Source organism: Phoenix dactylifera, chromosome 10 (genome assembly GCF_051530095.1).
Source record: "Phoenix dactylifera cultivar Ajwa chromosome 10, Ajwa_hap1_PhDact_Kaust_v1.1, whole genome shotgun sequence".
NCBI lineage: Eukaryota > Viridiplantae > Streptophyta > Magnoliopsida > Arecales > Arecaceae > Phoenix > Phoenix dactylifera.
In genome coordinates this window covers 24749690-24767813 of record NC_143199.1, presented here as the reverse complement: position 1 = coordinate 24767813, position 18124 = coordinate 24749690, and the positions used below count along the sequence as shown (strand labels likewise).

At 36.8% G+C, this 18124-nt stretch overlaps 1 protein-coding gene, 1 long non-coding RNA gene and 1 other non-coding gene across 3 annotated transcripts; all 3 read left to right on the top strand.

Annotated features, from left to right (window-relative positions):
• The first annotated feature begins 1609 nt into the window (after positions 1-1609).
• On the top strand, positions 1610-1718 carry LOC113461701 (small nucleolar RNA R71). Its single transcript, XR_003383988.3, has one exon. It is a non-coding gene; the product is annotated as a small nucleolar RNA R71 (small nucleolar RNA).
• Positions 1719-5142: 3424 nt separating this feature from the next.
• LOC103716333 (DNA-directed RNA polymerases II, IV and V subunit 6A-like) lies at positions 5143-10313 on the top strand. The gene is made up of 6 exons (XM_008804288.6): positions 5143-5308; positions 8051-8084; positions 8173-8351; positions 8446-8497; positions 9732-9799; positions 9895-10313. The coding sequence occupies exons 1-6, from the start codon at positions 5274-5276 to the stop codon at positions 9962-9964; spliced, it is 438 nt and encodes a 145-aa protein (XP_008802510.1). The 5' UTR covers positions 5143-5273; the 3' UTR covers positions 9965-10313.
• A 1458-nt stretch (positions 10314-11771) lies between these two features.
• LOC103716334 (uncharacterized) lies at positions 11772-17547 on the top strand. The gene is made up of 3 exons (XR_605506.5): positions 11772-11935; positions 12034-12099; positions 17214-17547. It is a non-coding gene; the product is annotated as an uncharacterized LOC103716334 (long non-coding RNA).
• Positions 17548-18124: the final 577 nt, after the last annotated feature.

The following is an 18124-nucleotide window of genomic DNA, read 5'->3' as shown; positions in this document are numbered from 1 at the left end:
TGTTCAGTTCCAGCAACATGTTACCAAAGAAAAGCTTCATGACGCCATTCCTACAATTAATCAATGCATTACAAGTTGTAAGGAATGGACGTCCTAAAATGATCGAAATCTGAGACTGTGAGTTCGAAGCCAGATGTGTGTCCAATACAATAAAATCGATAGAAAAGTAGAACTTGTCTACTTGGACCAATACATCCTCGATAATCTTCCTCGCGATCTTGATTGACCTGTTAGCTAATTGCAAAGTAACGGAGGTTGGCTTCAACTCACCTAAACCAAGTTGTTCATATACAGAATATGGCAACAAATTCACACTCGCCCCTAAATCTAACAATGCTCGCTCTATCCTAAAGTCGCCTATGATGCATGAGATGGTTGGGCAACTCGGATCCTTATATTTAGGGAGAATGTTGTGCTGCAAAATAGCACTCATATTTTCAGTTTAAAATGCCTTCTTCTTAACATTTAATCGGCGCTTGATAGTACACAAGTCCTTCAAAAATTTGGCATATAAAGGTACTTGTTTGATTGCATCAAGAAGAGGTATGTTGATCTTTACTTTCTTAAAAAGCAAGAATTTCAGAATTAGGTTCGAGCTTTTGCAACGGCCTTAACCGTTGTGAAAAAGGTGGAGGAAAAGAGCATTCGACTTTTTTGGTTGAAGTTGGGACCTCAACTTCTTCTTTGCCCTTTTCATCGGCTTTGGGCACATCAGAATTAGAAGTGACTGGCGGTTTCAATAGGACAGTCTGATCAATGACTTTTTCATTACGCAAAGTCATGATGCTCTTTGCATGCTCTGTATGCGAACTAGAAGGAGCCGTATTATTACTACCATGCACTTGTGGGTTAGTTTGGGGTTGAGCTGAAAGCTTACCCTTCTCCTAGGTACTTAGGACGGTAGTCAACATTGACAATTGTTCTTTATATCTTCAAAATTTCGAGTATTTTGAACATTGATATTGGCTTGACCTTGTAGAAAAGATTGTATAGATTGCAAGGTATCCTCGATATTCGATTTTTGAGAGGGAGGTGATGCAAAACTAGGATGTGCAGGTGGAGGAGCTGAATGGTATGACTGCTAAGGGTGATCGTTTCTCTACTTAAAATTCGGTTGATTCTTCCAACCAGGGTTATAGGTATTCGAGAATGGATCATTATAAGGCTTCTGGTAGGAGTTTATAGCATTTGCTTGATTGTGCAAAACTTCCTTGAATGCCGGTATGGTGGGGCAATCTGTAGTGGTATGACCAGATATGTCGCAGATCCCACAACACTCGTTTCTGAGCTTTATAGTCTTAACGGGCTCGACCTTCCTAAGTTCAATCTCTTCTACCTTCCTAGTGAGGGCTGCCATTTTAGCATGAAGATCATTCTCAGTTCTGAAGTTGTAAAGGCCACCCTGCGTAGAGCTAGTAGGCTTGGGCAAAGATTTATTGTTTCTATCCCCGTTATCCCAAAGTTGGGCAGTCTCAGCAAGGGAATCCAAATACTCCCATGCCTCATCAGGTTATTTTTCTAAAATCTACCATTGCACATGGTCTCTACAAACTGTTTCAACTGTGGAGATAAACCTTCATGGAAGAAGCTAATAGTTCTCCAAGTTTCGAACCCATGATGAGGGCATGAGAGAAGAAGGTCTTTAAATCTCTCCCAATATTCATAAAAAGTTTCATTGTCTTTTTGTTGGAAATTGCAGATACATCTGTTCAGAAAGTTGGTCCTTTGTGCGGGAAAGAACTTTTTCAAAAATTCTCTCTTCATATCTTGCCAAGTTCTTATTGATCTAGGTCGCAAAGAGTTTAACCATGTTTTGGCCTTATCCTTTAGAGAGAAAGGGAACAACGTCAGCTTGAGGACATCCTTAGTGACGTTTGGCACTCTAAATATAATGCTCAATTCTTCAAAATCTTTCAGATGAAGGTAAGGACTCTCAGACTCTAATCCATGAAATTTTGGTAGTAATTGAATTACCCCTGGTTTGATGTCAAAATGTCCTACATTATCAGAAAAAATTATGCATGAAGGCTGATTAGTTCTAGTAGGTTGTAGGTATGTCTCAAAGTCATAGCGGGGGGTTCATAATCTCGATCGGGGTGACTCCCCGCATCTTCATTTAAATCAGTCATCTCACAGGGTGTAAAATACTACGAAGAATTTTTAAGATTGTGTCCCAAGAAATTGTCAAAAAAATGAACGACTCAATCGACCGGTGTCATCCCTATTCCACTTTAACATATAATTATTATTATTATTATTACTTTATTTTATATATATATATATATTTTAAAAAAAACTGAAACTTACCTAAACTAAATCTCTAATTAAATCTGAAAATATACTAATAATTCAGCCATTCTCCGGCAACGATGCCAAAAACTTGATGCGTTCGCAAAACTACTCTCCCAAGTGCAGGAGAATCGCACAAGTAGTAAAACTCGGAAGTCCGAGATCGATTCCTCAGGGAGCGATCTATGTATTATTAGTGTAATTTCAGATGTGATTTTTGATGGCTTTTAGAAGTTTAGAGAAACTAATTAATAGATTAAGTTCGATAATATGGAAATGGCTAGGGATACATAATCCTCCTTGACAATATTACTTTTAGCAAATAAACTTGACGATTCTCGATTAAGGATCAAATAAATAAAATAGTTCTAATCATGAAATATATCGATTGAATACATGAACTCAACTTCTAAGCATTCATTGTATCGGTTATGTCTACGACAAATCAAATATCGGAGCAATTCGTGCATCAATAAATATAAACTATAACAAATCTATCTAATAAATAAATATGAGAGAATCAGAACATATGAAAAGTTGTAAATCAATTAAAACCAAAGTTCAGAGTTTACTTCATGAGAGCAATAAGTCAAGGGTTCTTCCATCGCCCTTGACCAAGGAAGTTAGCCGGCCATTGACATGAAAATCTCCCCTCTTCTTTTCTTTTTGGGAAAAACATAGCTTCCTCTGTTTTTTATTCCTATTTATTCAAGGAAAACCTCTCCAAATTTCAAATAAACTTCCTAACGAATCAAAACGGACCCTTGAATTTTGCTGGGAGTGGGCAATCGTTCGAAATGCACCTCCCGGCTGGCCGCGGGATAACCGGACGTGGAGGGAAGAGGCAGACGGCTGGGAATGGAAAAGGTAGCTGAGACGATCGCGAATCCGGAAGACGCGCGGATGGGTACCGAGATGCTCGCAAACGGGAGATTTCACGCGAACAGCTGGAATCTGGATGAGATGCGAAACCTGTGATGCATCACGGGATGCTGGGAGTCGCGTGAGACGGGCGGAAGAAGAGGATTGCATGCGGACGGCCGGGAAGAAGCTAGGATGCGGATGGATGCGGATCCGGATGCTTCGTGTGATGCTAGGATGTGTTGTGAACGGACCGATGGATGGACGTGGAAACCTTCGAGAGATCGCAAACTTCGAAAGCTGCAGACTCGGACGCGGAAGGGTGTTGATCGCGGGAGCTGGGATCGGTTGGAACGCGTGGGAGCTGAACTAGAAGATCGAGACATGGACTTGAAAGCGAGCTGATTGCGGGATGCTAATCCGGAAGCTGATTCGGAAGGAGATCCGAGAAGAGCTGGGCGCAGAATCGTGAGAGCTCGGATGCGGGTCCATCCTGGATGGCAAGATACGGAAGAGGAAGCATGGATCATGGGCTCTGGAAGAATGAAGCGTTGTTTCCTTCTTTGGGCCACAAAAAGATGCGAACGCGGAGACGCGTGGAGGGCAGATCCAACGCGGAAGAAACTGAGATGCTTGGGCTCGCAGACGGTGAAGATCACTGATGGGAAGGGTATGCTGTTGCTGCATGTGGCTGCACTTAATCTGCTAATGCTCCTTCTAGTGTGTAACTGGGGCTGACCCCATACGGTTGACTGTTTACCTACGGTGATGCATCTTTTTGAACCCAATGTATATTTCAGCTTTGATTTTACGATCATTTGCACTCAACAAAAATATAATATTAAATCGGCAATTTTGTCATTATCGGTTAGCAATAATACTAATTTAAGCGGTATGTAGATCGTACTTTTGTGCTTTTATCATATGTCAAGGCAAGTAACTGTGAGATATACAAAACCACCTACTAACTATCACGAATAGTATCAAAAAGAGGAGTTCCACTGCTAGGTATTAATTTGGCATGAGCCTCAAGAGGTATAGAAGTAACCTTGCCATTGCTATTTGTTAATCCATCTCTAAAAATGAGATTAGATGCATATTTGCCTGTGATAAATAATATCCATCAGAGCTTCATGTAATTTTAAGATCCAAGAAGTAAGCCAGTGATCTCAAGTCTTTCATTTAAAATTCTTGAATAAGATACTACTTGAAACAAACTTCTTCCCTCCTCACCAACGTTTAAATCATCTTATCATTTTTTTTTGGATTGGATATCCAGTTGTTAACAAATCCAAATATCATGTGCAATAGGGCACCATTATGGTTTTATGTCTAAATTCTATTCTCTACATGGCCATAGAAGGATTAGGTCAAGTTCAGATTGGGTTATAAAAAGATATCATAAAAATCATGAAGTCTTTGGGTCTTGTTGGAGCATAAATCGAGATTCTATCAAGCATCAAACATGTATCTTGAAAGATTAATCAAGTTAAAAGCATTTATACTTTGATAAACTAATTATAATATATCCAAAAATTAAATTATGACCAACAAGCACTTAATAGTTAACAATACAATAATAATTAAAAAATTGAAAAGATATACTCAAACATATTCAAACATGTGGCCGTTTTTACTCTTTCCATCCCATTAAGTTTTAAACTAAAATTCCCATATACTAAGAGATATATAATTCAAACTAATATGTTTTATATATAAATAACCTGTTAATTAACTGGGATCGAGATTTGGTCCGTCTAAAAGCCCTAGGAGAGGACCCACATGCAACCCATTTATCGGGGTCTAGGGTCGGGTTCGGGGTCGGGTATGGGTCTAGGTTAGGACGGGTCTGTAAATGGGTTTGCGGATTGGAGTGACGGATTGGATCTCACTTGGATCCGTTGAGTTGGTTGGATAGATTTATTCGGGTCCAACTTGAACCCGACCCGTTTACATGTCTCCTAAGTTTCCAGAAACTTCTAACGCTGAGGGGAGGGGTGCTTTCGTCGTTTCGCCGGACCCTCGTGATTAGATACTTCGCTGTTCCTTCAAAGTAGCGCGCGGTCAGCGGAGGTTTGGTTGGGGAAGAGAGCGAGAGCGAGAGCGAGGTCTCCAAATTCCCAATGGCGGACGAGGACTACAACGACATGGACATGGGGTTCGTCCCCTCCGCCTTCTCTCTCTCTCTCTCTCTCTCTCTCTCTCTTTCTCCTGCTTCTCTTAGTCTTGAGGGATTGGTTTTACCTTTCGGTGTTTCCTTGAGGTTTTTTAGTATTGTTGTTGAAAGATTTCCTTACTCTTTTCACGCGAGTTCTTTCCTCAATCTATTCGATGCAAGATATTTCTTTTGATTTGTTATTTCGGTAGACGGAGTGTTAGAATCTCTGAATACCATGAAGGGGGATTAAAATTTTAGGGTTAGGGTTTAGTTAATTGCATGCATGGAAAACTTGATCTAACTTTAGTGTTATGCATGATTTTGACAGAAGGGGAAAGCGAGTTATGAATCCCGATATCGAATTTGGAATCTTCATCTTGTTATATCTCTTTCTTTCATTTTATGATCTCTTCTTAAGTTCAGATTTTAGCAAATTGAGCGTCGGTTTTAAAATTTCAGCTTGAAGTTTGATAATTTTCGAATCAAGTCGACACATTTCATCATGATTTGGCTTGAGGATATCTTAGTTTTAACGTAATTTGGTTCAGTAGTGAATTAGGGTTCGTGGTCATTTGAAAATCTCCAAAGACGGGGGAATTTTGATGAGGTCATTCAGAAGGAACACGACTTTGACTTGTTAGTGATGCAGAGCAGTGTAGGAACATTATTTGTTAGTATCCCAGTGGACTGCTTTAATAGTGCCATTTGGTTTATTTTTACCAAGTAACCATAAATCAGTAGGAAAGTTTTCTACTGTGTTCTGTTGTTTTTGAGGTCAAGTCTTAAAGAAAATTTAAGAAAAAATCCTGCAAGCTGGGTGAATTAAGTTTTTATATATTCAAGAGTGGATGATTAGTGTTGAAGGATGAGTAAAACTGTTGCCATATAATAGGTAGTGAAATTCTGTATGGAATTATGAATGGAGTAAAACTCCAAAAAGATGGATGAATTCTTGCTGCTGCATGAAGAAATGAGAGTGTGTCGCTTTTGCTAATAAGCTTTGTGATGGAATTTGGTTATACGTGATTGGTAACTGGTAAAAGACATTGAATGAAAAAACATGAGCTATTGGGCAGTGTGATGCAAGGACCATTGTTGATGTTTTAGTGTTCAGAATCATTCAATCAGAAAAAAGTAAAAAAATAAAAACAAAGGGACATCATCCTTTTCCTGATTTTTTTTATATCAATATTTTGATGAGTTTGATATCTCATGTTCTTCATGACATATGCAACAATATAATTGATGGCATGCTTGTGTGGTTAATGTTTGACATATCACCCAATAAAAAATATTCCAAACATATCAGTGTCGTTCGACCACTTAGTAGTCACCCATATAAAGGGAAGTCTGTTGTTCTTTCTCTATCTTTTACTTACTTTGCCTACATTTCTTTCTCTTTTTTTCATTCTTTTGTCCCTCTTCCTTCTCTCTCTACCTCGTTCCTTCACCTTTCTTTCCCAACTTGTTCTTCTCAATATCTTTGTTGCTAAAAAACAGTTTTCACATTCGAGAAATTGGTCATAACTTTCCCCCTTCTCTTCTTGTTGTTCTTAAAAAGTTAGACATCCCATGTAAGTCAAACCAGCCATTCACGGTACACAATACATAATTGCCACCACTTTTTTTTGCTGAAAAGTAAAAAAATAAAAATGAAACTGAATGCATTTACCACGAGGGCAGTTCAACTACATTAGTCCACTGGATTTGCAAGGGACAGCAGGTGGCTACAGGGTTTATAACTTGCTTGGTCAATTGAGACATCGTTTAAGAGCTTGCATTATATATGTAGAGAATCTTTCGAGATATTTTGGTTCTCACTAGCATCATGACTGGGAGCTAGAATCATTCTGGCCTAGTTGCTCGAAGCATTTGTACTCGTCATACAGGTTTTCGTTTGTATCTCAGGATTTTCTTATAATGTTTGGTGACATCTGGATTAATTTCAAATACTCAAAAACCTCAGTTTTTCTTGTTGAATAAAATCCTGAATTTCTTCAAGGCTTTGATCAATGTGAAAAGCAGCATCAAGCTGTCTTTTGGATAATTTCACAATCTCTCTCTCTCTCTCTGAAACCACATTTTGATTAAAATAGCTAAGCTTAGCATCTTTCATGAAAAATGAAACATCATGAAAGTGTGGCAAAGCTGAACCATAGTGGTATCAATCTCAATGATGAAGTTAATTTATATGCATGCTGTCAGCTTAAGATCAGGCCGTTCTCTTATTCACTGTAATCTCAAGATGGAAATTCAGATGTGGTTGTTTTTCCTACAAGACTTGATGCACTCTCTTCACCTTATGTAGAATTCAGAAAGCATGCACTTTTTTTACAGAACTGAATACAAAAACGCAAACAAAGAGAATATTGTATTTGGAGCATCTAATGCTTTATAGTTGTGGTTTCTTCACAACTAATATAAAGAAGATTTGGGTGTGACCATTAAGCTATTGGAGCACTTCTGGTTGAGTAGTTCATTATGATGTTGAAGTTAAATATTCCTTTCTTTACATCACGGACCTAAAATGGTATCTGAAATTCATCAGTTCCATTTTATTAATATTCATTGTTATTTTACTCCCATCAGTGTGTTATGGGTTTTATATCAGTAGACCATTCTCATTAGGTGTCTCTTGTTGCAAATGGATAAATTTAGTAATCATCACAACTAAGTCATGGTTCTACTCTGTGACGTTTTTGAGCATTCCATCTCACTGATTTAGTAAGATGGCTTCTGCAGATATGAGGATGAGCCTCCAGAGCCTGAGATTGAGGTATGGATATATTGGAAAAAGCACTAAATAAAGATTCTCACTTGTGTTGAGTTCAAACAAGTGAAGATGTTGGCTGGTAATTGTACAGGAAGGAGCAGAGGAGGAGGATGCAGATAATAGCAATGAAGAAATTCCTGATACTTTTGTAGGCACAGGAGCTGAAGAAAAGGAGGAGCAAGCACCAGTGGAACGACCTCGGAGAACTACGAAGTACATGACCAAGTATGAGCGTGCAAGAATCTTGGGTACACGTGCTCTTCAGATTAGGTTTCCACCCACACTTGTGTCATAACATTTAAAAATGTGTCCATTGAATATCAGGCTATTAAATTTGTTGTGGCATTTGAACTTGATTGAACAGCATGAATGCTCCTGTGATGGTTGAGCTGGAGGGGGAGACTGATCCACTGGAGGTAAGCCCCTTGGTTGAGCAGTGGCACACATAAGTAGATACATTACAGCATAATTATAAACTTTTACATGATCACATATTTAAAAATTCTCTGTATACATGATTTTTGTATCTATTGCTATCATAATTAGACTATTATACTTGCTCGCTCGAGCTGCCTGATCTTTTTGGGCCAAGGCAACGCTGGACCTTATTTGCAAACCTAGTGCATTAGGGGTGGAATAACCTGTAGGCCTCATATTACTCAAAAAAGACAATTGCCAATTGGTAGATTGTATATGATGCGTGAAACTATTGTGAGAGAGGGAGGGAGGGAGGTTTCAGGAAATGAAATAGGTGTTGAAAAACATATGGTAAACACATTGGAGAGCACCTGCAAATTGGTTTCTAGTAGTTCCCACTTTTTTGCCCTTATTTTATTACTCTAGCGGTTTCTGAATATCTTCAGGTGTTAGTTTTGTTGCTTGTGCATTTCTCTATTTTAGGAATTGAATTGGATTATTTGGTCAAGGTTTTTCCTTACGAATACTGGTTTGCATGACGGTGTTTCCCTGGAGACTATAAATATGATTTCTAATGTTTAAGGCTCCATGAGTGTGAAGTTGTATGGCACCATATTGTGGATAATATTCCTGAATGGCAATTGTCATTAATTGCTTTATGGATCTCTTATCAAGGTATAAAGAATTACTGAAGTTCTATGGGGCAGCCATTTATGGATAATTGGTTTTAGGTCTCATGATATGGTATCAACCAATCATGGCACCTATTATGTAAACTGTTAGGGAAAAGCAAATTTCTTACTCCTTGGTTGCAATATCTTTCCTTGCAGTCTTTTAGATTCTAAATGTCTGGAAATATTATGGAGATTATTTTTTTGGACTATTATAAATATATTAAAAGTTTGTAATTTGTTCGCCTGACTCCTGACCGTTATAATGCCCCAATAGAATGATTTACGTACATGTTCTATATTGACATGCAACGAGCCATACTTTAGTGAGCACAAGTTAACCTGGCCTCGGAAGTACCATGATCACTGTTTATGGCATAGCACAGTGCAATTTAACATAGTGTTCGCTTTGTTAATGAATGCTCTTTTCTGATCTGGTAACAAACTTGTTTTGTTTTATTTTATTTTTTGGCTGGCATGGTAACTAGGAATATTCTCTTATATTGACGGGAGCTGTACACTTACGTGGTTGCCCATCCATTTTATTCTTCATTGTTTTCAGATTGCAATGAAGGAGCTTAGGGAACGGAAGATTCCTTTCACCATTCGCCGGTACTTACCTGATGGAAGGTATGAATGATTTGTATTTATTTTTCTGCCAGTGAAATCAAGAGGCAGCTCATCATCATGAATAATAATATTGAACCATTATGTGACACTGGCAGCTATGAAGATTGGGGAGTCGATGAGCTAATTGTGGAGGACTCTTGGAAAAGGCAAGTGGGTGGTGACTGATGGCAAATACATAAATTGTAATTACTCTATATAACTTATTGTGATCTCCATTCGAGAGATTGCTAGTTTCCTCTAGTTTCTAGTCACGGTTTCAGTTCTATAGATAGATCGATGGCAGATATATTGAAGTAGAAAACTTCGTTGATGGAAGTATACTTCATTGTATAACTATGGTGGTTTCAGTTCTATGGATAGATTGTCAGCTACGTCTGGTTTCTACTCTTGGTCTGGTACTGAAGTTTGGAGGTTTTGCCCATGGGATCTATTCAAGGACCTTAATGGGTGGATTAGTGCTATATATGATTTATTTGCAGTTGCTATATATGATTTATTTGCAGTTCGCTGTTTATCTTTAATTGCAAACCAACACTGCCTGTGATCAAACTGGGAACCTCTCCTGAGCTCAACTGCTGCTGTGAGAGGTGCCAACCAGCACTTGAACTCGGTGGCTCGAAGTATATTGTTTCAGTGAGTATTTTTTTGGTTTGTCAACTGTATGCTTGTTTTCCCCGATTGCTATCATCGGATCTCTCCAAATTAGTGGATGCGCTCATGGAGATGAGCACGATTTACTTAAATAATTTGTTCATGTCCTGTGAAGAAAACTGTGAACTTTAATGAATCTACGAGAGGAGGTAGGAATATTAATATCCAATAATAGTTACGTAATGGGATGTTGTAATGCCGGGGGAACAAATGCTGTAACTTGATGATCATATTTGAAGTTTCAAGAGAATCCTCAAATAAGTGATTGGAGGCTTGTATGTGTCAGAAGAGTGGATACCACAACGCAGTCAGATTGAATATTTTAGATCAAATATTATTCATTACAGAAAAGGCCAAGTTTCTATCAACTATGCAATGCCCTACTATTGGCATCTCTCTTTTTCATAAAAGTTTAGGGTTCAAATCTTGAATGGTGCATCTCTAGGCATTCGAATCTAGGTAATTTATCTTATATAGATCTCCCTATCTTTCTTGAGAACTAAGAAAACCACTCAATGATCTTAAAGAACTAATTATCAACAAATTTTTATTAGTTTATAATTTCAAGAATTATTTAATTGATCAATAATATAAAAGTCACTAAAAAAATCTTTTAATATAATCAATCATTTTTCGAGTCCTATTTAAATTTTTCCCAAAGTACCAAAAAAGAGTTATTTATTGCTTCAGATTTATATGACATCAACTTTTCGGAGATGAGAAAGAGTTGATACAATCCTTAAAAGTGATTTACATAAAAGTACTTATAGGCTATGTTTGAATGTTGAATAGCTGTCTCTTAAGTAACTTTTTATCCATTCATATTCATTCTCTAACCAGCCAACCACTTCATTCGCTATCCGGTTGGCGTTCCTATGGTTAGTAGAACAAAATTGTGAAACGGTGAAAAAAAAAAAGGAGTAAAGACAGAGTGAGACTTTTTGATGGTAAAAAATATTTCACCTTTTTAAACAATTCTAATCTAGTTGAGAACCTTTTCAGCTATTAACTATTAAATTTATTCATTTTTGAGTAGTGTTTGATTGGTTAGCTAGATAACTTTCTTAGCCACACCCTTTAACCAACATACAAATTATGTGCATTAGCCAAAATATGAAATATCCTCTTGTTTTTCCGAAAAAAGTTATATCTAATCTCAATCTAAATCAGGTCGAATTTGAACCTGGCGGAAAATTTTTAAAGTAGGATTGATTTCATCATACCAGCACCAATAAACCGGATTCGATCAGAACTCCGCAATTAAGCAGGCTTCGGTAGTACCACCCCTACTATGTAATATTTTCCAAAAAACCAAGAAGAAGAAAGAGGAAAAAAAAAAAAAAGAGCAGTCCCAGCGTCCATCACTAGGGTTTTGGCGTCTCCCACATAATCACCCGATCAGTCTCTAGATCTCTCCCTGCCCATTCTCTCCCCTCATCCATGGCGATTCCCGGCCCCTACTCCGGCGTCAGCACCCTCGCCTTCGTCAGTCTCTCTCCCTCTCTTTTTCTCCTTCCTCCCTCCCATGCTTTGTTCGGGTTTCGTTTCTGAATCCCTCTCTCTATGATTGCGAACTTTGATAGGTAGCTCGCGCATCGGCGTTCACCTTCGGCATCGTCTACGGGAGCATGAAGCTGTCCTACCTCCAGGTATCAGATTGGAACCTTTCTTTTCATCCTCTATCCATTTGCCAATCGTTATCCATTTTTATAGCATGATATCGGGAGAGAAATATCCTGTTATCTGCTGGATCTCGGACTGGAATGATGTGATTAGATTCATATTTTTGTATTATGTTAGATCAAGGCCAACATCTTTGATCTAATTCTTTTAAGATTTTTTTATGTCATTTATTGGTGTGCTTATAATTATGGTTGCTGCTCTTGCTGTTATATGCATCATGCTGGATTATTCAGCCAAGATTGTGTTCTCATTGCGTGTTTGCAGATTGTTTTAAACATGTGTGTCATATGAGAAGTGCTTGTTGTTTCTAATTTTCCATTTGAAGGCATCCTCGTTAAGTGATGGTATATTGATGACCATGACTTACTCACGAATTCTATAGAGGATAAATCAGATAGCAACTACAAAACAGATTTTATTACCATATTGTTGCTTGTAAAATAGTCCATTTATTGTTTTTACTTTTGAAATTTTTTGATGCTGGTAGCGATGATGAGTTGGCATCTCACATACAAATTTCTTTGTTTTTCTTTTTTTTGGTTAACTTTGATGTAGAATGACGATTAGGTACAGATATACACACAAGATCAGTTAAACCTAGTAATAGTACATTATTTTTAGGAACTTCCTCCATCTTGCTTATAGACTCACAGGACTGTTACTTATCCATTGGGAAAAAAAATTCCACGTTTTTGGACTCATTGATATACATTGTCGTGGGGGACCATATAATTATGAAGAAAATATACACTTTGATCCTCTCAACTTTTAGTGAGAAACACTTAGCCACCAAAACCTTAAAAGGTGTCAATTAGCCAATTTATGTATCAATTCTGTACAGTGCATTATTTGCCCCATAATGCCATTAACAAATAGTTTAGAAGGTTCACAAAAAAATAACCAAATTGAAAGTATCCACATTCTCAACGGGCCCACAAGCCAGCATTTCCTCGTACATCTTCCAGATTCCATTGACATCTTGTTTCTCAAATGCTATTCCATGCATGAATTCGAATCAATATGACCTCATAAGTTTCACAAAGAAAGCATCCTTATTTTATGAAGTATCGTTACTAAATTATTAAATCTTAACTTTTATAATTATATAAGCAAAATACCATGTCATGGAGTACACTTAATTCATAAGGCTAACAAACTGAACCATATGATGGGGCTAGGTTGGGTTTCAAGGAGCTATTGAGCCAGGCTAGGCAGAGTCCGATTGTTGTTCTGTCGAGACTTGATCTTAACCTGATACGAAATTGACATGAGCAATCAATGTGATATGTGCTCTCTAGAAATGCCAGTTGATGGTTGTGTTAGGTTTGGTTTTAGTCGGATAATGTACGTATCAGCTGGGCAGGTCTGGCCCAATGAGTTCTCTTTGACAATTATGGTCAGATTTGTCCAGGGCTGAGTGTCAGTCTCATAGAAATCATAATGATTTTTTTCTCATTTGTTATATTTTAAATAACATATAATGTATTCATGGCAAACTTTTTTTTCCTAATAGGTATCAAAGGAATCATTTTATAATACATTGGCGAGCATTTTGTCACACATGATATGATTGGCTTAGTCATCCTTAACCTTTTTTAATTGACTAATAGCAAGATATCATAATTTACTAAAAAATTATTATTTTCAATTTTTAAAATTGTCATTATGCATATTTATAAAAATACTATACTCTCTTTCTAATTATAGAGAGAGAGACACCCAGCAGTGAGGAAGAATATTATAAGATAGCAGGTCTTACCTAAAAATTTAAATATTTAATAATGTATTTTGATTTTGTTTTAAAGCAAAAGGATGATTTGGAGAGGAGAGTCCCCATGTCATATGAATGTTGTTAGTGATTTGAAAGTTTTTAATATCTATTGCTTCCTGGAGTTTCAAAATTTATAATTTGAAAATTAATCACTAATTGTTCTATTGGCCAAAATCCCCGCTCCTTTGCACTCCTTCCTTTTCCTCTTCTTGCTTTCCTTTCCCCACCTTATTAAGCTCCTTATCTCCTATATTAAAACCCTCCTTTTTCTGTCTTCCTCATCATTGCCTTCATCATATCTATCTTATCCATCTTCAAAATGATGTTGCTGCTCAACCCCTTCTTTCCTTTTCAAACATGCAAGCTTTTGTCTTCTTTGCTTTTGGTCTTATTATGTAAATAAGGTCTCAAAGCATCTTTTGTTTTTTTATTATTATGCATTTATTTCTTATCACTTGTGTTTTCCTTAGCACTCATTGATCGTGCTTTTCTTTGTCATGATGGAGACTTGGCTGTGAGGATCACATAGTGTCATAAGATTGAAATCACAAATTGCGTTGGGCTTTAACCTGTTTGAGACGCTGTAAAGTGAAAACACTGATGAGCTAGGGGATAAGTTCTCTCTAGTTGGAGGGGATGTAGCGAGTAAGAGTGTAAATATTTGAGTTTTTTTGTTTGTATATTTACATAGTTATTCAAACAATGAAGAATTAGATGTATTATGGAGAGTATTAATTTTATTAGAACATGACATACACACACATATATATATTAATTTTGAAGTTTGATATTTGTTTCTGAATAGGGAAATAGGGTCTTAATGTCTTCAGGAGCAAGTTTTGCGATATTGATCTGTAACAGCCTAGTATTGGGCATACCATATAGGACTTGATGCAAACACAATACCAACACATGGTATAGTTGATGTCTCACCTCTAGCAGCATATCATGTCTTGATATGGTATAGAGGTGTACCGTACTGTCCTGCATAAGCTATCGGCATTGTGCTTCCAAACCTTGTTTGGAAGTCATATAGTAGTTATTTTGCGAAGCACCTTGTTTGGTTTTAGGATTGTTTTGTGGAGTCTTCAAGTCATCAGAGAGGCTTTTAGAGTGATCTTTATTTATTTAGTAGGGTTCAATCAATCAGTGTTGTATGAAATGGGAATCAGATTTGGACACATTCAAATGTCTGACTCAGCAAGAGGAAAAATGGAGATATGGGGATATGTAGGATATAATATAATTTTAATTAAATAATATAACTTTATACCTTTTAAATTCATCTTCTTACTCTAATCTAAACAGCTCCTTCCTTTTTGTCTCTTTGCCTATTCTTGAGCTTCCTCCTCTTTAATTTTTCTTCTTTCCTTCTTGCATCCTCTTCATCTAATTCATCTCTCCTCACCTATGAAAGAGGGCTTTGTGGAGTCCATCTCTTTGTTCGCACTTCTTTAAGCTTATAATGTTAATTATCATTTCTTGTCATATTTTGCTGATATGGAATTGATGCAATAGGATTTTTGAAGCTTTGATTTGCTGAGTTTATTGTATTTTCAACTTATTTAGCTTGATTTGCAGTTTTTTAGTCATTATTTTGCTATTTTGGTGAGTTTATTTGATATATGATTGAGATTGAACATCAAATATAATATTTTGAGGGAGGGTTTATCTGAGTTAGTAAAGTGGCAAATTAACTTAGATGTCCGACCTTAGGATTAATTAGCATATAGGCCCTTTATTAAAGGGCCAACCAATAGGAAACCGAAGAAGAGGAGAGACAAGTGGAAATGGGGCAGATGGACGTCACAAACCCCTTAAAGCTTAAATGATTGTATGCATTGATCCCTCCCCTCTCTCTTGTCTCGACCCTATGGCTGGCTACCATTAAGGAGTTATTGAGCATGTTGGCTCATATTTCCTCTTCCTATCAAAATTTGTTTTTCTCTATTCCCCTCTCCACTTTTCTTTCTTCCTACTTATCCTTGTAAGTTCTTTTTCTGCAACTTGCTTTGAAACTTATTTCAGATTTAGATCCCCTCAAACCCTAAATTAAGCCCTGATTATAGAGGACTACATTAGGAACTAAAGGTACTTGTCTAGTAGGATTGTGGGAGGCCCTTTATTGAAAGGCATCTAGCAAGGTTGTGGACTGCCCTATTCTTTCCCTTTTTGAATGGCTTGATTTGTTATACTTTTTGACCTATATCAGAACAATGATTTTATTGGAGCTTGTAATTGGTAGGAACCATGTTTTTTTCCTGCCCTTTTCTTCTTTTTAATTACTTTTGTTGATAATAGTAAATTTAAATTTCTTAGGTAACAAGCAATGTTTATTTATTCATGGATTGGACAATGAAACCATGGAAGAATATTCGAGTAGCATTTGACATGGGCATTTCTTTTTAGTAAAATTTTTATCTGAAAGAGTTTAAAATATAGATGTGGACTTTATATATATATATATATATATAATATCAAATTCTTTACTAACCCATCATTTTTATGAAACTAGATTGCGCACGAATTGGTGCCCAATTCATAATCCCATAGAGGTTATCACAAGAGAGAGAACTCAATTACTGCTTAACAACAGCAACTCTGTTTTCACTTTTCTTTATTTTGACTATTAATGTTCATAGCAATTTGATGCTCTTCATGATGATTTTGGATATATTGTTTGGTTGAAGGAGTCAGACATATTTAGTTTGTATGTAGAATATGGTAGTCATTTCTCATAGACACTGTTTCAAAAAGTTTTTTTTTTTTTTTGTCGGTGTGTTACCGTGGATCTGCAACATGGATTTTTATTTTCCCTTCTTTGAAAGTGTTACACCTTGAATTATTGGCTTGTATGGCTTGTCATGCAATCTACCACTGGTCAGGGAACATTATAGCCATTCAATATGTTATTGTAGTGGGGTGGAGACACTGCACACCTTTCAGTCTAATCTTGACTTTACTATTGGTGTTTGGTGACCTTACAATTGGTGTTTCACTGCTTGATATTAGGAAAGCTTGAATGTTTCACAAAACATGGTCACCTTGTCACCATTTTTACTTCCCAAAGGCATATTAAAATAGTCATTCTTTCATTTTTCCATAGCTCTAATTGTTAGTTTATTCCACTCCAAGGTAATTTAGCCACAAACAACTTGTTTACCTCCATAGCATTCTTCGTGGAAATATGGCATTTTCACCAAGGTATCTTGTTCATATTAGACTGTTAAAATACTCACATCATAAGTACATGATCTCGCACCTATAAACAACTGTAGTGAGCAATAACATGTTTCTTCCTTTTTCCAGGCAAAGGCAAAATCTCATAAAAAAGCGGAGGCAAAAGGACACCGTTGAATTGGAAATACATATCTTTGTTTCTTGATTCACAAGGACATGATTTGAGTGTTTACTTTGATTTGTTGCAGCATCATGCTTTACTTGTTCCTCCTTTCTTTCCCAAGAAAACTGCAAGGAGGATGGTTGACATTTATCCTGTTCTGATAAAAGAGGAGTTGGTATATGTGAATTTGAAAAAAATAAAAAAGAAAGATGACAATTTTAAGTGTCTCTGTTATGGAGCCAATATTTGTAGTTCCTTTCTTACTATTGCCAGTGCACCTTCTCCCCTTATTCTGACATATTTTCATGAGCTTTACATATTTATGGTGCTGGAAATTTCATAAGCTCTGGGAGAAGTCGGCCCCAGTAAAGATTTTGTGATGCTAAATCTGGATTTACTTACGACACTCCCACCAATGGCTTTGCTTGAGGCTGGTTCGAATGGCAAATTGGTTCCATCAAGGTCTTCTGTAATTGACACTCAAAGCAGGCTTGAATGATGACTGCATCGAAGTTTTTTGGTTCTTGAATGCGCAAAATTTCATCAATAGAATCCTGACAGAGATCACCCACAGCAAAACTTCACTTAAGTGAATAACCAAGCCAAGATACATCAGGTTGATCTGCCGAGTGATCATGGATTCTAGTATTGCATTGACTTCTTTTGTTGGAATGAATTAAGTTAGTATTTTTTAATGCAAATTTAGATATCATCTATATTATAAACATCATAGATCATTAAGTTCAGAGTTTGTGCGCAATTTTTCCCTGTGGGATCCTATAAGAGTTAAGATTCATTATTGAATTCTACTTGATTCTTTATTCCTAAAATTGAATTCACTATTATTTATCCTCTAATTATCCGGCTGAATATAAAG